Raw genomic sequence first — 22,511 nt, 5'->3', positions numbered from 1 at the left:
GGAACCAGAAGGTCTGTAGCTTCTCCCAAAGCAGTCAGTGAAAGGGCCCAGGCTGACCTCGATCTGGCTAGCTTCGAAAGCCGTGCTCTTAACCGCCGCCTCCAGAGACCTCGGGACAGAGGCAGACACCATACACGCGGCACCTGGCAACATTCACCTTTAATTCTGTTACAGGTTCAGTGTTTGCCCTGGCCGCAGGCAGCCGCAGGTACAACAGACACGGTGGGCAAGAGTAGGCACCAGTGCCAGAGGGGCCTGCTCCCCCATGAGCCACATCCGCAGTGATGGCCAAACCCCAGCAAGCTGGGTAGGCTTTGCGTCTCCATCAGGTCCTGCCCTGCCCTCCTCAGTTTGGCTCAGCCCTCTAGGCCCAAGCTAGGAGGAGCACTGTAGCGCCCATTCCTCCTCACCGCTGAATCTCTTGGCAGCTCCAGGGGCCACTTTGGCCCCACAGAGAACTTGATGTCAGCCATGGACCTTACGACGTCCGGGGGATGCGCTTCTGCAGGAGAGTCCAGGCTTTCTCCACCTGTGAGCCGTCGGAATGTTTGGAGAAGGAGAAGACAAGGTCAGGCAGGCACCCACTGGAGACTTCCTCCCCACAACCCAGCCCTTCCCTTGGCACCCACCTGGCGCTGGGTGACATGTGGTTCCCATAAAGTGCTCAGCACCACGTGGCTCTGGTCCACAAGCTGCTGCCCACTCATCTGGCTCTGCAACCGGCTCTGAGCCGCAGCCTCACTCAGGCCATCCCTTTCCACAATGCGTCGTATAGCCTTGACACAGACAAGGCCTATGTCAGCCTCCCGGCTCGGAGTAGGCTGAGGGTCTGCAGTGGGGATGTGGCAGGAGATGGGGTCCAGATACCTCAGTCTCAGGAATGACAACGGTCCACACCTCATGCACCATGTTCTGCCAGCCAGCTTCAAGCAGCATAGCAGCGTCAATCACGCACACGTGTTTTCCTGTGGGGAGACCCCAGTCACTGCTAGCAGCACACCACCACTTGCTACCAGAGAGCCAATGAAGCCTAATCCCAGGAAAGCAGAGGGTCTGGCTCAGGGTCAGGAAGCTCCCAGGAGAATCTGCTTAATGTCCCCCTTGGCTGCTCCCATCATCACTCCCACTCACCCTCAGCCACAGCCTGATCCATCTCCTCTCGAGCTAGCTTTGCGATAACTGGCCACATAATATCCGTGAGTATCTTCAGCTGCTTCTGAAGAGGGAAACAGAGGAAATGGGCAGTTTACCTTCCCTTGGAGATGGAGCCAGTCTGAAGGAAGAGGTAGTTGGGAACAGATGAGTGGAAAGTCGCACTCTGGAGCAGACCAGAGACGGCCACTAGGTCCCAACTTCTGGGTCTCGAAGCAGCAGAAAAAACCCTGGAGAGGAGCGTGTTTACCTTGTTCCCAAACACCCGGCTGCCTAGGACCTTCCTGTTGATAATGCCATCTTTATGGAGAATATCTGGACAACAGAGACACAGGACTAGGCAAGGAGGCCAGGCTGTCTCCTCACTTTAGGACACTTCCAGCCCTCCCTAGGTATTACCTGTTCCAAAGGCTTCCACAACAGGCTGATAGGCAGGACCACCTGGGGCATAGGCCCGATGGCCCAGATGGTCACTGTCGATGATAAACGCACCCAAGCCCTTAAGCCGCTGGGCTACTGAGCTCTTCCCAGAGCCACTGATGCCCGTCAGCCCAATCACGTAGAGCTGTGTGGGGAGCTCTGGCCTCTTCTGGAGATAGAGAAGAAGGAACCAGTTACTAGGGTCTTTAGACTCATGCTTGGGACTGAATTCTTCAGTCTTTACTCTCCAGCACTTCCAGCCCACCCAAGAAGGGAGAGAGAGGGAAGGCAGGCATACATATGGAGGCTGAAGCAGGTTTCCCAGCATTCGCTGGCGGAAGCTAGAGGAGCTGACTTTGTCTTCTTCATTGTCCTGGTGGCTTTGGTCCTTCAGCAGCTGGATCTGATACAAGGCAAGCTCCTCCAGGTCCTAGGTAAAAGAGGAGGGGTGAGGACAAGGGAAGGAGGGACAGAATGACAGTGACACCTGAGCTGTCCCTGTATCCTTCCCCTACATGCCCCAGAGATAGAGCCTGCGTCCAAGGGCAAACTGGGAACCAGTTCCTTCTTGCATCTTCCTCACCACCCTAAGCCCTCTCTTCCCTCCTCTAGGGTCGTGGTACTTCCAACAACCCCCCATGTGGCCTTGCCCATCCCCATCCACGCCCTCTGCCAGTCTCCCTCAGGGGTTACATTCTCAAGGCGGAAGCGGTTGACGGCCATCCCCCCACGATAGGTCTCCTCGCTGACCACCAGGAACTCCAAGGAGGGATTAGAGCCAGCGGGCCCATAGGGGTCCAGCAGGGGGATGATATCAAAAGTCAAGGAGGGCTTGATGTCCACCAGGAACTCACTCAGATGTTCCACACGTTCTGTGTAGGGTTGGAGCAGCTCAGGGAGCAATTTGCCTGGGGAAGGAGCCCAAAAGAACAATGAGATCTTTTTACTGGGGAGGGAAAGTGCAGGCAAATTTGGGAACACTGTCCCTAAGCATCCAATCTCCAGAGGGGGGTCGATGGCCAGAAGAAAGGGCCAAGCTGGGAAGTGCTCTGTGTCAGAGGAGCTATAAGAGGGGGCAGCCAGCAAGCACAGTTATCATGGCAAGGGCTGGCCTGTGCCCAGGGAGCTAGCAGTGCAAGAGAGCATCAGAGTCAGGTGGAGAATCCCAAAAACCACCCAATCAGGAGTCCCCTCTTGCTGTGTCTCTGGCCCAACTACCTACAACCCACTCATCCATTTAGGGTTCATCACTGGAAGAACTTCTTAAAAGTGCAGACTCCTTGGCTCCACGTGTGGGGGAATTCTGATTTGGGTGGTGACTAAACCACACAATGAGAAAGCTACACTTACTCATTTAACATAATTTCCTCAGCACTAACTGAGTGCCAGGCACTGTGACATTTGGGAGGGGTGGGAAGTAAAGGATGGCTCCATTCTTCCTCAGTCATACCCTGGGGGCAAGGTTAAGGGGTTCTGAGGGTTCCTCCCCTGCTCTATTCCAGGGTCTCTCTCACTCACTCTTCAACAGGTCTTTGTCCGCTACTCCCACCACAAGCTGCTCCTGGGCCAGGACGCAGGCGACACTGAGCAACACCTTGTGGGCATTATGCAGGCGGTCAAAGGTACCACCCACAGCCCCACGGTGGTAGCCACGCACTGGTTGCTTTGGAGACCTGGCCACGGGGGAGGCTGGCCTGATGGTGGAGGGTAAGAGGACATCCAGGGGCTCCGTGGGCAGCTCTTCAGGCCCATAATCCGGGTACAGCAACACCGATGCCAGCTGGGGACAGCAACTGTAGCAGCTGGTGGCATATCGCTCCAGCTGTTGCTTGACCGGGTTGTACTGGCTTCCATCCAGGGTCTGGAAGTCAGTCAGCACCACTTCCGGTGGGTGGGCCAGGTTCTGGACTGAGCTGGACAGGGGAGGGAGAAAGGCGCTCTTGGCTCCGATATTGGTCAGCAGGACTCTGACGTCCAGGTGCCTGTGGACGTCGGCGCCAGCGTAGAGGTGTGTGATGAAATCCAAGACCTCAAACGTAGCCTGCACGACGCTGGACTGGGGCTGAGCTGGGCCCCCGAGGCTCATGCCCGGCTGCAGGTGTACATAGAGCGTGTGATTCACCAGCCGGGCCGCCGAGGTCAGGATGGGGGCCAGGCGAGGGGCCAGGGAGGCCAGGGGCGTCGTCAGCACCAGGAGGCCCGACCGGAATACGGCCATGCTGCCCAGGCCTGCGGACAGCCAGGGAGACGGGGCGTGGGTGACTGAGGGGGTATGTGCTGAGGCTGAAGACTGGGCCTTGGACCCAAGGGAGGGGACCTGGCGTAGGGACGGGGTCTGTGCTGATCCAGAGGAACCCGGGGGAGGGCACGGGGCCTGGTACATGGCGCCTCGGGGCTAGGCGCTTGGCCTCGGTTTCCACATTTCTCAGACGCTGCGGTGAAGTCGCTGAACTGAATCGAAATCCTGGGCGGGGAAGCTAGGCTGGACAAGGGTCCCTGAGTCACAGGGCTGGGGACCCAGAAATCCCGGGCCCTCCTGCCAGGCCGTACCGGGGTCTTCAGGGGCCTAGAGGAAAACGCTCAGGCTCGCACCGGTTCCCTACTTACTGTGACCTAGAGGTTTACGTTCCGCTGGCGCCGCCGCGGAGCCTTACCTGCTGCGACCCGGAAACAGTTCCGCAGCTGCGCCTCCGAGCTACGGAAAGGCAAGAAGGCCAAAGTCTCCCCTCGCCTCGGGATCTCGCGAGACTTTGTGTGGCGAGGGGCGCGTCCCGCCGGGGGGCGGGGCCGAGCTGGGAGGCGGGGCAGGCGGGGGAAACCTTATTCCTGATCTCCGCCCCCCGGGGCCTGGGCCGTGGAGGGCGAGGCGGGCCCGGAAGCGCTTCGTGGATGCCCTTTAGACTCGAGAGAAGGGAATGGTTTCATTACCCAGGAAACAGAGGCAGAGGCAGAACTAACACCTGACTTTCCTCTTAATAAGTTACAGACGTGGGGGGCTCGGGATAGCACTTAAATCAGGACTCAGAGTCCCCGCAGACCTCCCGGCACCGTCCAGGAGGCCACAGGACGGCTCTGTCCAAGTCCCCATTTAACAGCTGGGGACATTGAGGCCCTCATGTTCCAGGAACATACAAAGGAAGTGATGACAGAGGTCTTGTGGCTTTGTGGGGCGCTCCACACCACCCAGCACCAGTTTGAAGGAGAGAGGAGAGCTCTGCATGGAAGCTAGTAGAATCGCCAGAGGATGGTCTCCAGACAGGAGAAAAGGGGAGGAGGGACAGAGACCTAGTGGCAAGGGTCCACCGTGAAGCTAATGGGGCTGGAAAGGCTGGAATTGGCAGCCTCCCTGGGGGAAAGGAAGCCAGGTTGCCATCAGGAGATATTTCAAGTCACTTGTCCACGGAGATCTCAAAAGGGAGGGAAACCAATTTCCAAGATTCCAGGGATGTGCAGTTTATTTTCCCAAACTAAACAATGCTCATTTTCATAATTATATGGGTTTGTTTTGTGTTCTTAAAAAGGTGTTTCAAGGGGCACCTGGCTGGCTCAGTAGAGCATATGATTCTTGATCTCAGGGTTGTAAGTTCAAGCCCCACACTGGGTGTAGAGATTACTTAAAATCTTAAAAAATAAATAAAGAGGTGTCCCACAGGTGTTTAAGCCTCGGCCCCACAGAGCCTGGATTGCCCCTTTGGCCCCTGGAGTCAAGGATTGGAAAAGTTATAGAGCCACAAAAGTATCAAGGCCAGTGATTTTGGCAGGAAACACCTTAGTTTGGGTTGTTTTTTTGTTTTTGTTTTTGTTTTTTTAAGAGGCATTTGAGAGAGAGCACGGAGGTAGAGGGAGAAGTAGACTCCCTATGGGGCTCCATCACAGGACCCCGGGATCATGACCTGAGTCAAAGGCAGATGCCTAACTGACCACACCACCCAGGCGCCCCCTTAGTTTGGATTTTTTTTTTTTTTTTAAGATTTTATTTATTCATGAGAACCACAGAGAGGCAGAGACTCAGGCAGAGGGAGAAGCAGGTTCCCTTGCAGGAGCCCAAAATGGGACCTGATCCCGGGTCTCCAGGATCATGCCCTGGGCTGAAGGCAGATGCTCAACCGCTGAGCCACCCAGGCGTCCCTAGTTTGGATTTTTAAAAAGAGGACCCCAAATGAAGAAACGAACTGCAGACTCTCAGGAAACGTCTGAACCATCTGAGCACAGTCCCACACAGAGTCACTGTTGGAGGAGATCATCAGGAAAATGTGACTGTCGGGAAGCCCGGGTGGCTCAGCTGTTTAGCGCCAACTTCAGTCCAGGGTGTGATCCTGGAGACCCAGGATTGAGTCCCACGTCAGGCTCCCTGCATGGAGCCTGCTTCTCCCTCTGCCTGTGTCTCTGCCCCTCTCTCTCTCCCTCTCTGTGTCTCTCATGAATAAAAAAAAAAAAAAAAAGGAAAATGTGACTGTCAGTTGACTCGAACTGGATATAAGCAAATGTAGGCTTCTCGCCTACTACTCTGTCAGAATATACACTACACCCACTATTCCCACAGTGGGAGCCTTGAGAGAGCTATGCGTTGTTGAGACCATCTGGACGGTATTTGTGACTGAACCTATTGAAGTCCTCTATATAGACTTTTAAGATTCTGGTGGGCAAGTGCAGAGATCTACTTGTCTTGCAGCCACCCAGGACAAGTCTTGTATGTCAGTACCCTTGCTTAATAAACCTACCACCTCCAATCTGGAGTGATCTTTCTCCCGTCTCTCCTGTGTATGGGGGCCAGTTTCAGAATTCACCCAGGGAACTGTCCAGGTTGCGAACCAACAGTCATTTTTATTCAGTAAATGTGGATCTAGTGTCTCCCATGATCAGGAATGGTTCTAGGTGCAGGGGATACAACAGTGAACAAAACAAAGTACCTACCCTGGAGCTTAGATTTCTGTGTATCTTGGGATGAGGTGATGAAATTTATAGATACAAGTCAATAAATTAATGACACATCTAATGGTGATAAATGCTATGAAGAAAAATAAAACAAGGCAAGGGGCTTATAGTGGAGGGAAGGGAATGCTATTTTAGACAAGGTCTTCTAGGGAAACAGCAAAGATCTGAAAGAAGAGAAGAATCAGAGATTAGGGAAAGTGAACCGGACAGAGGAACAGGCAGTTCAAAGGTCCTAGGGCAGAAAGCCAGTAGGGCTGAATCAGATGATGAGAAGTCGTGAGAGATAAAGTCAGAAAGGAGGGATCTCTGGGTGGCGCAGCGGTTTAGCGCCTGCCTTTGGCCCAGGGTGTGATCCTGGAGACCAGGGATCGAATCCCACATCGGGCTCCTGGTGCATGGAGCCTGCTTCTCCCTCTGCCTGTGTCTCCGCCTCTCTCTGTCTCTCTGTGTGACTATCATAAATAAATAAAAATTTAAATAAAAAAAAAAAAAAAAAGAAAGGAGGTGGGGGCCAGATCAAAGAATGTGCTGGAGGTCTTACAAAAAAGCCTTGGATTTTACTTAGAAAGCCACAGGGGGTATTTTAAGCACAGACATGAAATAACTTTCATTTTTAAAAAAGATCATTCTGGCTGCTCTGTAGAAATTTTACTGTTGGTTGGGCATGGGTGGCATCAGGGAAACCAGTTAGGAAAGTACTGCAATTATCCAGATGAGGTGATGGTACCTTCATAGACCAGAGTGAGTTCCAAATATGCTTTGAAGATTGAAGGTATTTGCTGATGAATTGGTTGAGGGATGAGCCAGAAAGAATGGAGTTGTCCTATGCTGAAGTGGGGTGGACTGGCAGGAGCAGTGGGAGGGCTGGAATGGACTTGGCACTTGGACGCATTAAGCTTATTAGGTGTCAAGAGGAGATATTAAGTAGGGAGTTGGGGATGTATGTCTGCAGTTTATGGGAAACAATGGAGTTGGAGATACTGGAGGCTTTGGTGGGGCTCATCGGCATGTAAATGGTCTTCAAAGTCATGGGACTACATGAGACTATTAAAGAGTATGCATGAAATTGAGGAGCCTGGCTGGCTCAGTCAGTGGAGTAGTCAACTCTTGACCTCAGGGTTGTGGGTTTGAGCCCCACATTCGGTGTAGAGATTTAAAAAAAAAAAAAGATTATGAATGTGATTTATGGAGGAGTCCCACTTTGCCTTTCTTGTCATTGTGTCCCCACCCCCAGGTTACCTTTGTGAGCACGGGTACACACACTCACACAGGTGCAAATGGGCAGTGTAGGGGACAGGAGCTAGGCTCTGAGAGCAGGTCCTATGTCTCAGAGATTCATGCCACCCTGGCCCTCTCCCCTTCTTGTGGCCTTTCTGGATGCTGAAGTGACAGCAAAACTGTCTGGGCCAGGAGGGCAGGGAGACAGGTAGGGATGAGCTGGCAGAGATCCCCTGTCCCAGGAGCAGAAGCAGCCAGCAGTCCAATGGCCAAGAGCAGCCACTACCTAGAAGTAGCTGCAGGCCAAGAAGCAGTGCCTCTGCCTCTCCCCCCAGGTTCAACACAAAACTCCAGCAGTTTCCTCTCTATTCTGGCTTCCCAAGCTCCCTGCAGCTATGCCTCTGCCCACTCCAAATGCCAGGAGTCCTAGTCCCTCCTGAGACCCCATCTCCTGGGTACCCCTCCCCCTTCCCTCTGCCTGCAAACTGGAGGCCTAGTCTCCACCTATTCTCCACCCCTCCTCCAGCACCCCACCTCTCAGGAAGTTAGAAGGTGATTGGCCCCAGCACCCTGCAGGCCCTTACACTGGCACCCACCACTCCAACTCCTCGCCCTGGCTTCAGAAAGGATATGGGGCAGACCGGTGTGTCCTGGAGCCTCAGCTGAACCTCCTAGGGAGTGGCAGCTTCTGGGCCGGTGGGGATCCCTCCCGCTGAGTTCTGTCTAGGGCGAGGGGCACAGAGGAGGAGGAGGAGGGGAGCTGTATCCTCTTGACTCACTTAGCCTTGTTTCGTTACACATCTGGCTTCCACGTAGGAACATAATTACAATTTTAACACTGATAGTTGTAGTAATAATAGCGGTGCCTGTTATCCCTTTCAGGCATTGCCTCAATTCTTCATACACTCCACGACATAGGTCTCATACCCATTTTACAGATAAGAAAAACACTCAGAGAGGATAAGGACCTTGCCTGAGGTCCCAATGACTAGTAGGGACTAAGTCACAACCCGCCTCTCTCCCTGCCCACGTCCCCCTAACTCCTGCTGCTGACTCCTCAGGGGAATCCGGCCACCACTCTGCACCCTGCCTTCCGGGGGGTAGCTCCTTCCAATTTCTGGAGCTCGGTTTCCGCATTGGTATGAGCCGGGTTACCCTCGGTCTCCGGATCTCCCTCGCGCTGCACCTGCCACTTGTCGCACACGTGCGGGGCGCAGGCAGCCTGGCGCCCTGCCCCGGAACCGCGCGCCGCTGGGGCGCCAAGGAGAGAGCCGCAGGCAGCGGTGGGCCAAGCCTTTATTGCGGGGCGGCGGGGGGAGCGCCGGGCGCGGGGCGGGGCGGGTCCGCGGCGGCCGCTGCCTTCTCCGCGGGCTGGTCGGCGAACACCGCGCGGTGCATGGCGGCGACGTAGCTGCGGCCGCTGGAGTCGGCCAAGCGCAGGTGCGCCAAGGGCAGGAAGCGCTCGGTGCTGAAGTAGCGCAGGGCCGGGCGCGGGGCGCGCAGCGCGGTGAGGAAGACCTGAGGCGGCGGGAGGAGGTGCGCTGGCCGGAGTTGCCGGGGCTGGGGAGGGGGGGGGCGGGGGGCTCCCTTTTCTCCGGGACCGCGCCCGGCGCCTACCTCCGTCACCTCCTCCGGGTCCTGCGCCGCCTCGCGGAAGATCTGCTCCGAATGGCGCCGGTAGCTGGAGAAGAGGTGGCGGGTCTTGGCGTCCGCGCCGTCCAGCACCCCGCCCGGGACGCCCTCCAGCTTCTCCAGGAAGGCGGTGCGCACCGGGCCGCACTCGATGAGGCTCACGCTGCGGGCCCAGAGCGACGAGTGGGTAGCCAGAGCCTTCAGGGGGCGGCGTACTGCCCGAAGAGCACCCCTGCCTCTCCCCGCTCCCGCTCCCGCAGCCGCGTGGGGGTGAGGGAGATCCGCATCAGAACCCCAGCCTGGCGGGCTTCCTCGCCGGGTGACCTTGGGCCAGTCACCCAGCCTCCTCGGGCCTGAGCCTCCCAGCTGCAGGGCAGAAGTGCGATAACGAGGGGCAAGCGCCCTGGCACCCGCCAGATGTGAGCCGCAGTGGGGGGGGCCAGGGAGACCCCCGAGTGGCTCCCACAGGACAGGGGGCTGGAGTCCCCAGAGGCAGGGCTCAGAGGGGTGGGGGGTGACTCACTGGACCCCGAAGGGCGTGAGCAGAACCGCCAGGCTCTCGCACAGACCCTCGACCGCGAACTTGCTGGCGCAGTAAACAGCGTTGAATGGCAGCCCTTCGAGGCGAGAAGAGGCTGTGGAGGCGCGTCTGGGAGGGAATCCACCCGGAGCCCCCTGCAGGAGCCCCCCGCAGCCCCGCAGCCCCCGCGGCGCGGTCACCGGCCCCGCCCCACTCCACGCACCCATCAGACCGCCCATGCTCCCGGTCACCAGGATGCGGCCCGAGCCGCGGCGCTTCATGTCCGGCAGGAAGGCCTGCAGGGTCCGCACGGTCCCGGCCACGTTCACGTCCAGCACCGACTCCACGGCGCCCGCCGCATGCGCCTCCAGCGGCCCGAGCAGGCCCCGCCCTGCATTACACACTGAGGGGAGAGAGGTCGGACCCTGCTTGCCTCTCTGTCCCCCGACCCAGCGGGTCCCTTTGGGTTCCCCGGGCCGGGGCATTTTGGTTTGGACACAATGCTGGAAAGGCTCTTGCACACGTGTTGCAGGGAGGCTCACCCAGGACGTCCACGCGGCCCTCCGTCACGCGTGCCCGAGCAGCGGCCACAGAATCTGCGTCCCTCACGTCCAGTTGCAACGTCTCCAGGGAGCCAGGAGGGCACCCTCGGGACCGGGCTGCCTCCCACAGTGGGCCCTGTGTCCCCAGGTCCCGCAGCGTGGCATACACTGGGAAGGTCGGGAAGAAGAGAGGATCTGAATGCCCTGCTTACCCCTTCCTGGGTCCCCTTGGACCAGGGGCTGCTCCTGTCTCTCCACCTCAGCCCCTCATCTACCTTTGAAGCTCCGGGAAGGGTCCGACGCCAAACGCAGGGCCAGGTGCAGGCCAATGCCAGAGGAGCAGCCAGTGATGAGCACCACGGTGCGGTCCATGGGGAGACGATTAGGGAGAGGCCCAAAGAGTGCAAAGCTCTGGTCTCTGAGCTAGATAGCACCTGCTTTGCCCCGCCCCTGCCCGCAGGGTCCCCACCCCTTGTTATGTCTCCAGCCTAATCTCAAGGCTGAGCCCTCCTTCAGGTCTGGGGCCTACTCTCCCCATCCTGCTCTTGGTCAAGGCAGAGATGAGGCCACTTGCTTGGAATACCCCTTCTTCAGTTGCTGGTCAGAGGGAGAGCAAAGGGGTTGCAACTAGGAGATGTGAATTCTCATGTGGGCACATCTTCCCCTGGGTGAGCCTCTGTCCCATAGGGACAATTATAAGCTTCAAAATTTGCTGCTGAGAGTGTGGAAGTAAACGTATTGGGAGAGGATTCCCAGTCCCAAGGTCGGGGAGGCAGAAGCAAGGGGGCGGGGAGAAATAGCCTCACACCAGTGTCTGTCCATCCTAGAGCCCTGAGTCCTCCCAGGCAATGGTGACATTCTGAGAGATAGGCCGGGGTGATTCACCGGTTTATTAAGTTGTATTAAAATAGTACTTTGATCCCAAATTTGGGGTGGTGGAGAAGAGTGCAACTCACCTCCCTCCCAAATTTCCCATGCCTGCTCCTCCGGCAGGTCTTGAGTTCCTTTGCCCAAACCTGGGAACCTCCTGTGATGCTGGTTTAGCTCCGGGCCCTGGAAACCTGCCCGGGCCTGGAATTTGGGGAGAACATCACCCAGGGGGTGGTTAATCTGCCCACAAGGAGCCAGCCACCAATCGGGGGTAATATTTGATGAAGAGCTTCTTGGCCAGGTCCACAGTGTCACCGTCAGGCTGGCTAGGATACCTCTGGGTGCCGAAGATAAAGGTCTGCTCCAGCTGGAAGGCATTCTTGTCAAACTGGTGCTGTTGGAAGGGAATGCCTTGGACCAGGCTCTCAACCAGCATCTCCATGAAGAGCCGCCAGCGGGGGGTATAGTAGTCAGCCACCAGCCCGGCCAGCTGCTTGTTAGCATAGTCCAGGATGTTGCCCTCGGGTCCCCACAGGGTCAGCTGGTAGCGGCTGTTCTGCTCATAGAGATGGGCCTCGGCCTCGCTGACTGCGGCCGCCCGGGCCTGCTCCAGCCACCTGCCCAGCAGGAAGCGGCTGTCACTAGCCAGCACCTTGTCCAGCGCCGGCAGAAGCTCGTAGACCAGGACGCCTGCCGCCCTCAGCAGGGGAACCAGCTCCTTCCTCAGGTAGGCGCTCCTCGCCTCCACATAGTACAAGCTGACCAGCTCCTGGGCCGCTTGGCGAGTGACGTCCAGCAGGTCGTAGCGGAAGGTGGGGCTAGAGGCCAGGGTTGGGGCAGCTGTTAGCAGTAGCCGCCAGGCCTCAAACACATCTGATCGGTTGTACCAGACAGTGGTAACCATCTGTAGGGATGGCCTCCTGACCAGAGGGCTGCGATTGTGCCCACTGCACGCCTCCCCAGAGCAGTTGTAGACACTCCTGAGAAGCAGCCTCCACGCGGCCTCTGTATCCCTGTGGGCGACTCCATACCGACGGGCTGCAAAGCTGCTCACCCAGGCCTCCAAATCAGCCACTGGGTCCTTCCGCCAGCCCAGCTCAGCCATGAGGGCATAGACCACTTCGTTCTGGCCAATGCCCTCAGGAGCCATGCCTGTGCCTAGCATAGTGGAATTGGGGAAGAGGCGGGCAGCCGCAGGACCCCGGTTCACAGCCTCCAGTGCCCCAAACAGACCGTGGTTGCCTCCAAAGTTATGCAGCATGCACCAGATAAAGGGCTGGCCTTGGAAGGAGGCCGTCTGGATGTACACAGGCTGGCTCTCAGCAAACAGGTCCAGGACCAAGAGGCGGCCACGAGGCACAGCCTCCAGCACAGCTTTCACCTGGGCAGGCCCCCAGAACTGCGGCTGGTGCTGGAAGAGCCAGCCTTGGAGCAGCCACACGGCGTCAGAGTCCACTGTGGTGGAGGGAAGGGTGGGGAGACAGAGAAGAGGACTGATGAGAGGAGAGAGGGCAGGGGAATGAAGGTTCACCCCATTCTACAGATGAGGAAACAGAGGTCCAGAGAAGTTAAATGACTATCACAGAACACTCTGTTTTCCTCTGTAACCCTCCCACCCCCAGGGCAACTGCATCACGCACCATCCCATCCTCTCTTCCTCCCAGCTGGGATCTCTAGGGCAGTGTTGTCAAGCTCTATGAAGCATCAAAATTACCCAGAAGGCCGGTTAAAACAGATTCCTGGGCCTAAGCCCAAGTCATTGTGATTCAGGAGAATCTGCAGATTGGACAGGCTCTGGGGTGACGCTGGTGCTATGGGTTCTGGATTGCACTTGGAGCAGTGCTCTCACAGCATCCTGAGTCAGTTGGTTCCTTTCCCGGCCCATTGCTGACCTGGCCCCTCCCTGTCCCTGCCCTATAAGTGGCAGGAAGGAGCGTTGGGTTCCTTGTGCAAGGGCACCCACCGGCTTTGAACACATCCCCTAAGCTCTTGCCTGCACTACCTACCTCAGCTCGGAGGCAGAGACCAAACAAAATACTTTCATAGCCAACGCTTAATGGCACTTTACTGGGGGCCAGGCATCATTCTATTTATGATGTAGCCCCATTTTACAGATCAAGCAACTGAGACAGTGGTTGGGAGGTGACTTGTTGCAAGTCACACAGGCAGGAAGGGGTGATGCCAGGGTCTGAGCAGGCTGCCTGGCTCCAGAGCCCACCCCTCAACCGCAGTGTGATTAAAGATGGTGTGTGTGTGCGAGTGCTTGGTCAACTGTCAAGGGCTGTCTCTCTTCCCACCCTGCTGACCTCTGCCACACTTGTGTCCCTGAGGGCAAGGGGGGTTCCCCATCCCACCCACCTCCCCCTGGCACCAAACCTGTGATCATGGCCTGGTAGACAGAGGCTGTGGCTGAGGCAAGGTAGGAGGGCTCTGAGGAGGGGGGCTGCATCTCGTTGAAAGTATCGGCCCCATAGATGTGATTAGTGCCAAACTCTTGGATCAGTTCCCGCAGGAAGAGGCTCCCAATGATAGGGAATAGGGGGTCTTCTGGAGCCAGGAGGAAGGAGCAGGAGTAGGAGCAGTTGAAGTGTCCCCAGCTGCCCAGCTGGGTGATGTTGATCTGAGGGAACACCCTAAGGGTAGAGGGGGGAAGGGGGTGGGGGGAGCAATCCAAACATTCACTGGAGGCTGGCAGTGTTCATCACCCAGCCTCACTGGCTTACCTTACGGATTGTGCCCTGTGGCTGGAGTCCTTTCCCCCTCCCTCCCTGCTTATCCAGCCAGTTGGATACCCCTCAACATCCTTCGAATTTCACCTCATCTGTAAACCTTCTGCTGTCTCTTCCCCTCCCTCAGGCCAAAACAAGCAACACTCATTCTTCCAGAATTTGCCCGGTGCTGCCTCTGAGCCCTGGCCGCAGAGTCCTAGATGGAGCAGTGGCTCCACATATATTCCTGCCCATATCACTGTATTGTATCCCCCTGTCAACCTCTCAGCCAGCAGGGGTGGAACTCGATGCACTTTGTCACTGCATCCCCAGGGCCCAGCACAGAGCTGGTCTGATAAGTGTTTGCTGGATGTGTGAACGAGGCTCTTGCTACCCAGCCGGGAGGTGAAGAGACAGCCAGTAGGGCCAGCAGCGTGCACTAGGCCCTGTGACAGTGGTCGGGACCAGGTGCTCCTGGGCATGAAGGAGGTGCTGACCAAGGCTGGGGGGCCCCAGTAAGGCTACCTGGAGGAGGGGAGGTCACAGCTAGGCCTTGAAGAATTTTGCCAGCCACGGGAGAGGAAGGGTCAGTGGCACAGAGGAACAGAAAGGACGGGAGACCAGCACACCCCTGCAAACCACTATATAAGAGCTGCCATTTGCTAAGACTGTGCTGAGCTATACGGACTGTATAAGTGAGGAAACTGAGGCACAGAGCAGTCCCATCTGAGTTCCAATGTCACATGGCTAGTTAGTAGCAGAGCCAGGAATCAAGCCCAGGCCTACATCCAGAGCTTCAGTTTTTCTTTAAATCTCGTCTTGCAGGTAAAAAATCAATTCCCTCTCTGAGGCAGGTGAGGGGGAAGGGAGGAAGCTTACCTGGTGAGAGCCTTGGGGACATGCCCTGAGAAGGCAGGCAACACTGGGATCATGCCAAAGGAGCGCATCCGGTCCAGGATCCGATGCTAGGGGATGGAAGGGGAGGTGGGAGGCCTCACCACCCCCCCGGGGCACACAGGGTCCCCAAGGATTCTGAGGCTGGTCCCTGGCCCACAGACTACCTAGCACTGCCCAGCTCCGCCCCCTCCTTTCCCTTCCTTTTACCTGTAAGTAAAGCTGTTTGAGGTGCCAGGAGTGGGGCAGGGGGCCACCCCAGGTATGCAGGTTGCCCATGCGCCCCCAGGCCAGGAAGGCAGGCCCAGTGAAGTACTCATCGATCTCTGACTGGGTCAGGCCCAAGGCCAGGTATACCTGAGGAGGAGGACGACCCCCGCACATAAACACGTATAAGTATTCATCTCCATTCATTCAACAATCACTCATTCATTTCTTCTCTGTGCTGAGCCCTAGAGTTACTAAGACAAAATGTGACCCTTGCCAGGAGCCCACAGTCCAGGAGAAACAGGTCTGTGGGCAGGTAAGTTTACTAATGGGTCAGCTTTGTTGCAAGGGTGCGGTGAGGCATAATGGGGCTCTCCCCCAAACGGGGAAGGGGCCTTAGAAGGCTTGGGGGAATAAGGCTGGCTCTGCAGAGAGCCTAAAGAGCACCTGCTGCCAGCAGCCAGAGCCCTTAGGGCCCAGGCATGGAAGCCCCCAGGCCAGGGGAGGGTGCTGAAGCTGAGGGGAGCTCTGGAGTGTGTTGACAGCAGCAGGAGTCCAACAGATCTGCATCTTAGAAAGGACACTGTTGGAACTCAGGAGCCAGGAGTTCTGTTCAGAGGCTCTGAGAGGGGCGGGTATCGCCCACAGAGATGGGGCAAGAGCCTGCACAGGAGCCATCAATAAAGATAAAGAGGATGAGGCACAGAATCTATGGAAGCAGTGGCCTGACCAGCTGTGGGGGGTGGGGAAAGAGGGGAGCCTGACTCCTTAGCGTTTCTAGTGAGGTGCTGGGGTCCAGACCCGCACAAGTGCTCCAATGTGTTTGGCTCAGCAATGAAAGCCTGTTTCCAGAGAGCTGGGGCCATCATGTATGCCCCAAACACTTCTGTGTGCCAGACACGATGCAGTGGGGAGGCAGGGACTGGAGGGAGGAGAGGGACACTTACCCGCTGCCAGATGGCCTCTTGGCCGCTCCAGGCCAGTGCCAGGTTGATGCCATTCAGTGCCATCCAGTCTAGCTCCCGCTCCCAACGGGCCCAGTCCCACCACACGAAGGAGTAGCTGTGCGTGCACACATTCTGGTAATAGCGGTATCTGTGGGCAGGGGCGGGAGTTGTGACATGTCCCTGGGGGCAGAGGGCATGCCCCCCAACCTCTGAGGGTCCTTTGCCCTGGAACAGCACCCGCCAACCCCAGATCTAGCCCAGAAGGGAGGAGTTGTGGCTCTTCTACTGTTTCACTCCAGGACTCACCCCAGGTGGTGCCAAGACTCAGCAGGAGGAAAGGGAGCCTTGGGAGACAAGGTGACCAAAGTAAAGCCATTGAGGTTTTACGTCAGTAGGTTCATAAAAAGAGTCACAAAATCGCACTCATGGAAAACTACAAGGTCCCACTCCTTCCAGCAGTAAAAGCCACAAAGGTTAGACATTCTTAAAATTGTTTCCCATGGGTAATTCCACAACCCTAAGACAATGGTAAAACTAACCACCCAAAGTAAAGGTTAAACCCAAAGTTAAGGGCACTTGCGGGCTCAGTCGGTTAAGCAACTGCCTTGGGTTCAGGTCCTGATCCCTGGGTCTTAGGTTGGAGGCCTGAGTCAGCCTGCTTCTCCCTCGGCCCCTCCCCCTGCGCATGCTCCCTCCCTCTCTCTCTCTCAAATAAATAAAATCTTAAAAAAAAAAAAAAATCCCAAAGTTAAAAAGTGGGCTTCTTCGTATGTGGATAGCTAATTTTAAAAATGTATAAAAACCTTCTTTGGGGCAAAAGGATATCCTCTTCTCATCCTGGAGGAGAGATGGCTACTTTGTGAGATGGCACCTCTCTTACTTCTAGACTTAATAAATCACTGTCCCGTTCTCTAAATGGCTTGCCCTTGAATCTTCCTCACAAAGAGCAAAGAACTTTCTTGATGAAGGGCCTGAGACCCTCCCCCTGGGGGCTTCGGCTTGTCCAGCATCATTATGGGAGCTTCCGAGGTGCCCCCCAACCGCAGCCAGGCAGGTATCTGGGGGAGCACACAGCATTTCCAGTCAACTCTTCTAGAGCTCGCTTCTGCAGTGTTGAAGTGCTCTAGGGCAACGCTGGTCCCTGTCCTGGAAAGGGGGGGTCCCTCTCCCCAATCTGATGGGGAGCCGGATGTGTGAACACACCACCTCCCTGCGGTGGGACAAGCGCCAGGAGGGAGGCTGTGAGGGAGTGGGTGTCATTCCTCGGTGGGCATCTCCCAAGAGAAGGTGGAAGGAAAGGAACAGCATTTTCTGGTCACTAACTATGCATCACAAATTCTGCGCCGGTCACTGTGGAAAGCCTCGTGACCAACAGTGCGCCATCGATGTCACCGTTTCCATTCTTCAGATGAGCCGGCTGAGGCTCTGAGAGGCTGGGTGACGGCTCTCAGGGGCAGAGGTGGGATCTGAAGCCGCAGCCGTGCGCGTGCGGCCCCAAGGCCAGCGCTCCGTTCAGTCTCAGTGGGTGCAGTCGCTGGCGCGGGGTGCGCGCCCCGGGGGGCGGCAGGTGCGGCGGGCGCGGGCGCGGGGGGTGCGGGGGACCCGGATGGAGGGCGGGCGAGCCTCGTACCTGTTGGGCGTGGCCTCGGTCAGCACCTGCGGCACAGCGGGCAGCGGCTCCGGCAGGCGCAGCTGAGAGCCGGACCAGGCCACGTGGCAGCCGCAGAAGTCGCGCAGGTAGCGGTGCAGCCCCGCCGCGGCGGCGACGCCGGTGGAGCCGAGCACCAGCACCCGCGTCCCGGCGCCTCCGCCGCTCAGGCGGTAGGTGTCGAGGCCGGACTCGGCCGCCAGGGCGCGCTTCACCGACACCGAGAAGGCGGCCGCCGGCCCCGGCCCCAGCAGCCGGACCAGCAGCGCCCGCACGGCCGCCGCCTCCCGGGCCTCGTCCGCGGCCGCGCCCCCCGCGGCGCCCAGGAGCAGGAGGCCCAGGACGGCGGCCGCAGCTGCCGCTCCCATGGTCCTGCGGTCTCCGGCTGGCGGGGGGCCCCGCGGGGCATCAATTGAGACTGGACTGGGGGGCGGGACGGCCCGCGCCCAATCAGCGGCGGGCCTCTGGCCACGGGACGCCGACGGGCGCGTAGCCCCGGCTCCCGGGAGACCGCACTTCCGGGCCCGGACCCGGACCCGCGCCCCGAGGGTGTCTTCTGGCCGCACGTGGTTCGGGGGCGCGTGACCCGTGTCCCCAAAAGCCCGGGGTGAGACCCGCTGCCCTTCACAAGCCGCAGCTACTGTTGTACCTGGAGAGCTTTCACATGTAACTCACTGTCCTCCATCCAGGTAACTGTCCAACAGATATTTTTATTCGGAGTTTTATTTTGTACCAGGCACTGCCACTCTCCTCTACAGGAAGCCTAGAAACCAAGTTCCTATTTAAATTGAAAGGGATCCCTGGGTGGCGCAGCGGTTTGGCGCCTGCCTTTGGCCCAGGGCGCGATCCTGGAGACCCGGGATCGAATCCCACGTCGGGCTCCCGGTGCATGGAGCCTGCTTCTCCCTCTGCCTGTGTCTCTGCCTCATTCTCTCTCTCTCTCTGTGACTATCACAAATAAATTAAAAAAAAAAAAAAAAGAAAGGAATCCGGACGCCTGGGTGGTTCAGTGGGTTAAGCCTCCCACTCCTGGTTTTGGCTTTGATCTCAGGGTGGTGAAATCCAGCCCCACGTCCGGCTCAGCAGGGGGTCCGCTTGAGTTTCCCTCTCCTTCCTCTGTCCCCCTCCTCCAAGCCCGCTCACATGCTCTAAATAAGTAAGTAAAAAATAAAATAAAATAAATAAAATAAAATAAAATAAAATATTGAAAGAAATCCAAAGCCCACCTCCCACCTCCCCAGCAAACCTTACAGACAACTCACCGGTGTCTGCGCTTGGCCCTAACTCTGTTTTTCTAGGTTATGGTGCCCTCCATTCTCAGAGTAGACCCCAACTACAAAACATATTCTCTAATCTGACCACAATGCATACCCTGGAGGAGCCCTGGACAGCCCCTCAAATAACCTGCCACCTCCTGCTCTACCTGGCCAAGAGTCGACCCCCTCCCTGCCCATCCCCCCACCCCATGGACCCAGCTGCGACCTGCTCACATTCTTCAAAACCCCTCAAAAGGCCCAATCTGACCAAAACTCGGCTGACTTCTCTCGATGTCTAGTCCCTCTGCTTCCTTGGAGAATAAATAAACTCTGACTTGTTCCTCTACCCTTTTTGCAATCCTCCACTGCCTGCCACCCTAACAGAAATAAAGATTTACATTATAGTTGTGATGCTGTGAAGAAATACAAAGGTGCTTAGCCTAAGGCTTCCAAAAGGAAGTGACATTGAATATGAATTAAGTTGGGATTGACCAGGAAAAGCGAGAGGAGAGAGCATTCAAGGCAGAGAAGAAAATAAATACGGAAGGGCAAAGAGAGAGCTGGGCAGAATTGAGGAACTTAAAAGGTCAGGAAGCTGAAGGAGAGGAGGGTCATGTGAGCCTGGACTTGCTGTGGTGGGGCAGGGCCTGGTGGGCAGTTAAGGGCTCTCTATTTGATCCTTTTTTTTTTTTTTTTTTTTTAGATTTTATTTATTTGACACAGAGAGTGAGAGAGCACACACAGAGGGAGCAGCAGAGGGAGAGGGAGAAGCAGGCTCCCCGCTGAGCAGGGGCTCCATCCCAGGACCCTGGGATCATGACCTGACTGAGCCGAAGGCAGATGCCTAATTGACTGAGCCACCCAAGTGTCCCTCTCCTTTGATCCTTAAAGGGTAGGTGCAGCTGGACAGGTGGAGCCCATATCTTCATGTTACATATTGGGAAACTGAGGGCCAGAGAAAGGAAGTGACTCAGATAAGATCAGTAACCAATAGGAGAACATGTCTAGAATTAGAACTTGGACCTCCTATTTTACAGATGAGAGTTCTTGCCACCATTCCTAAATGATGCAACTTTTCAAGCTGCCTGCCTGGGCAGGGTGGGGTTGGGTGGAGCAATGTGGTGGCATGAAGTGGTGGGCCCTTTGGGAAGACCACACTAAAAGGATTCTGGGTCCTTTTGGAGGCAGATGTAGCTTTTTCCAGATTGTTGGATCTGAGTGAAACTGCTTAGAGAAAGGGGAGGGGTCATAGGAGAGTTGCCAGTCTAGAGATTCCAGAGCCTGGACTGAAAGAGAAGTGAGAGCCCCTTGAGCTTGCTCTGCTCCTCTGCCCCCTGCCTGGCCACAGGTACAAGCTGCAGACCCCCTGCCTTGTTCTCAGCTCAGCGAGCAGCTCCTGGGGGAGGCGCAGCCCTGCTCCCAGTCAGTTCCTGGTATCAGAAAGTTCTCACCCTTTCCCAGGGACCAGCTCCAAGACTATGGGGTGGGGAGTGGGGGGACTCACATAGCCTATAGCCCTAGGGTCTCTCTCCAATCCCCTCCAGTGCCCTGCCCCCAATTTCCCCTCCAAACACTTTGCTCTGAGTAAGACTTGTCAGAATTTCCTCCCAGGACCATTTTACCAGCATTTCTAGATCTTAGGGGACACATGGTTGGGGGCATTCAGCTGCAGGTTGTCAGGCTCAGGGTGCCAGCCTTTCCATTGCATCTGGATTCATCTAGCGTGGTGATGGTTGCTGGCAGCAGCAAAAGACTGGGACACTTTCCAGGGGATTGGTAGCACATTCAAGGCCTGAGCTCATGGATGCTGGGCAGGAGCTTCAGGGATTACTCCAGACATGTCACACTGCCTCTTTGCTCATCTTCCCCACCAGGTTGAAAACTCTTTGAGGACAGTAGGGGGCTGGCTGAAGAAAGTAAAGGGCACCAACTGGATGAAATAGCTAGCATATGCTTAAAAAAAAAAAAAAAAAAAAGAATGAGGAAGATTTGTGGTGTTGATTCAGAATGTTCTACAAATTATATACATTTATATTTCTTTTTTAAAAAGATTTTATTTATTCATGAGAGAGAGAGAGAGGCAGAGACACAGGCAGAGGAAGAAGCAGGCTCCCTACAAGGAGCCCGATGCAGGACGCGATCCCAGACCCTGGCATCACACCCTGAGCCGTAGGCAGATGCTCAACCACTGAGCCACCCAGGCATCTCTGAATTTATATTTCTTTTTTTTTTCTTTTCTTTTTTTTTTTAAAGATTTTATTTATTTATTCATGAGAGACACAGAGAGAGGCAGAGACACAGGCAGAGGGAGAAGTAGGCTCCATGCAGGGAGCCTGATGTGGGACTCGATCCTGGGTCTCCAGGATCACGCCCTGAGCCAAAGGCAGGCGCTCAACCCCTGAGCCAACCAGGTGTCCCTGAATTTATATTCCTATTTATTTATTATTATTATTTTTTTAATTTTTATTTTTTTGTTTATTTATGAGAGAGAGAGTGAGCACAAGTGGGACGGTCAGGGAGAGGTAGAGCCAATCTCTCTCTCTTTTTTTTTAAATTTTTATTTATTTATGATAGTCACAGAGAGAGAGAGAGAGAGAGAGAGAGGCAGAGACACAGGCAGAGGGAGAAGCAGGCTCCATGCAGGGAGCCCGATGTGGGATTCGATCCCGGGTCTCCAGGATCGCGCCCCGGGCCAAAGGCAGGCGCTAAACCGCTACGCCACCCAGGGATCCCTATATTTCTATTTAATTTTTTTTTTATTTCTATTTAAAGATCAGTCTAGTGGGTATACAAACTCCCATTTGTGTTTAAAAAAACAAAAAATTGGGCAGCCCGGGTGGCTCAGTGGTTTAGCGCCTGCCTTTGGCCCAGGGCCTATCCTGGGGTCCCGGGTTCAAGTCCTACATCCGGCTCCCTGCATGGAGCCTGCTTCTCCTTCTGCCTGTGTTTCTGCCCCCCTCACCTCGAATAAATAAAATCTTTAAAAAAAAAAAAAAAGGAAAGGCCATGTAAACAGTGGTTGCCTGGGGTGGGGCACTGGGGCTCACAGGATGGGAAGAGAGCTTTTTTTTTTTTTAAGATTTTATTTATTTATTCATGATAGACATAGTGAGAGAGAGAGAGGCAGAGGGAGAAGCAGGCTCCATGCAGGGAGCCCGACGCAGGACTCGATCCCGGGTCTCCAGGATCAGGCCCTGGACCGAAGGCAGGCACTGAACCACTGAGCCATCCAGGGATCCCTGAAGAGGGCTTTTTAATAGGGCCTTTTGTATTATCTGGTAATTTTACCATAACACACTTTTTCTTTTTCTTTTTTTTAAAGATTTTATTTATTCATGAGAGACACACAAAGAGAGAGGCAGAGACACAGGCAGAGGGAGAAGCAGGCTCCATGCAGGGAGCCCGATGTGGGACTCGATCCAGGATCCCAGTATCATACCCTGAGCCGAAGGCAGACGCTCAACCGCCGAGCCACCCAGGCGTCCCTTCTTTTGTTTTTTCACACTTTATTTTTCAATTAATGTGTGTGCAACAAGTGAGCAGGGCTCTCCTCTCTCCATCT

The 22,511-nt window shown here is 55.9% G+C and overlaps 3 protein-coding genes across 7 annotated transcripts; all 3 read right to left on the bottom strand.

Moving 5' to 3' along the window:
* Window positions 1-143: 143 nt before the first annotated feature.
* Window positions 144-4,350, bottom strand: COASY (Coenzyme A synthase). Of its 3 annotated transcripts, none has more exons than XM_072780644.1 (10): window positions 4,227-4,350; window positions 3,091-3,801; window positions 2,266-2,480; window positions 1,871-2,002; window positions 1,552-1,741; window positions 1,403-1,467; window positions 1,132-1,216; window positions 868-965; window positions 630-776; window positions 144-529 (listed from the first exon to the last, which is right to left on the bottom strand). In XM_072780644.1, the coding sequence occupies exons 2-10, from the start codon at window positions 3,788-3,790 to the stop codon at window positions 479-481; spliced, it is 1,683 nt and encodes a 560-aa protein (XP_072636745.1). In that variant the 5' UTR covers window positions 3,791-3,801; window positions 4,227-4,350; the 3' UTR covers window positions 144-478. The 3 variants fall into 3 exon arrangements, with proteins under 3 accessions (XP_072636745.1, XP_072636747.1, XP_072636744.1); XM_072780646.1 differs by having other exon boundaries at window positions 4,180-4,233; XM_072780643.1 differs by lacking the exon at window positions 4,227-4,350 and having other exon boundaries at window positions 3,091-4,079.
* A 2,658-nt stretch (window positions 4,351-7,008) lies between these two features.
* Window positions 7,009-11,136, bottom strand: HSD17B1 (hydroxysteroid 17-beta dehydrogenase 1). 3 transcript variants are annotated; one of them, XM_072780640.1, is made up of 6 exons: window positions 10,695-11,136; window positions 10,420-10,587; window positions 10,101-10,280; window positions 9,881-9,974; window positions 9,343-9,520; window positions 7,009-9,243 (listed from the first exon to the last, which is right to left on the bottom strand). In XM_072780640.1, exons 1-6 carry the CDS (start codon window positions 10,789-10,791, stop codon window positions 9,022-9,024), a joined length of 939 nt encoding a protein of 312 aa, XP_072636741.1. In that variant the 5' UTR covers window positions 10,792-11,136; the 3' UTR covers window positions 7,009-9,021. The 3 variants fall into 3 exon arrangements, with proteins under 3 accessions (XP_072636741.1, XP_072636743.1, XP_072636742.1); XM_072780642.1 differs by having other exon boundaries at window positions 9,343-9,406; XM_072780641.1 differs by lacking the exon at window positions 7,009-9,243 and having other exon boundaries at window positions 9,421-9,974; window positions 10,129-10,280.
* A 150-nt stretch (window positions 11,137-11,286) lies between these two features.
* NAGLU (N-acetyl-alpha-glucosaminidase) lies at window positions 11,287-18,076 on the bottom strand. The gene is made up of 6 exons (XM_072780639.1): window positions 17,676-18,076; window positions 16,046-16,193; window positions 15,102-15,248; window positions 14,877-14,962; window positions 13,666-13,922; window positions 11,287-12,744 (listed from the first exon to the last, which is right to left on the bottom strand). The coding sequence occupies exons 1-6, from the start codon at window positions 18,059-18,061 to the stop codon at window positions 11,525-11,527; spliced, it is 2,244 nt and encodes a 747-aa protein (XP_072636740.1). The 5' UTR covers window positions 18,062-18,076; the 3' UTR covers window positions 11,287-11,524.
* Window positions 18,077-22,511: the final 4,435 nt, after the last annotated feature.

Source organism: Canis lupus, chromosome 16 (assembly GCF_048164855.1).
Source record: "Canis lupus baileyi chromosome 16, mCanLup2.hap1, whole genome shotgun sequence".
Taxonomy (NCBI): Eukaryota; Metazoa; Chordata; class Mammalia; order Carnivora; family Canidae; genus Canis; species Canis lupus.
This window is presented reverse-complemented; position numbering and strand designations above follow the sequence as displayed.

Bases quoted from the DNA above. Each gene is read 5' to 3' on its own strand.
- COASY (XM_072780643.1), bottom strand. From the start codon at position 3,955: ATGTACCAGGCCCCGTGCCCTCCCCCGGGTTCCTCTGGATCAGCACAG. The intron at 1,468-1,551 runs GTAATACCTAGG...TCTGTTGTCCAG, and splicing joins TGTGGAAGCCTTTGGAACAG to ATATTCTCCATAAAGATGGC. The intron at 1,217-1,402 runs GTAAACACGCTC...TTCCCTCTTCAG, and splicing joins GCCGGGTGTTTGGGAACAAG to AAGCAGCTGAAGATACTCAC.
- HSD17B1 (XM_072780640.1), bottom strand. From the start codon at position 10,791: ATGGACCGCACCGTGGTGCTCATCACTGGCTGCTCCTCTGGCATTGGC. The intron at 10,588-10,694 runs GTAGATGAGGGG...CGACCTTCCCAG, and splicing joins CCCTTCCCGGAGCTTCAAAG to TGTATGCCACGCTGCGGGAC. The intron at 9,975-10,100 runs GTGCGTGGAGTG...CTCGCCTCGAAG, and splicing joins GAGCATGGGCGGTCTGATGG to GGCTGCCATTCAACGCTGTT.
- NAGLU (XM_072780639.1), bottom strand. From the start codon at position 18,061: ATGGGAGCGGCAGCTGCGGCCGCCGTCCTGGGCCTCCTGCTCCTGGGC. The intron at 15,249-16,045 runs GTAAGTGTCCCT...CCTCCTCCTCAG, and splicing joins AAGAGGCCATCTGGCAGCGG to GTATACCTGGCCTTGGGCCT. The intron at 13,923-14,876 runs GTAAGCTTCCTC...CTCTACCCTTAG, and splicing joins GTCCCCAAGGCTCTCACCAG to GGTGTTCCCTCAGATCAACA.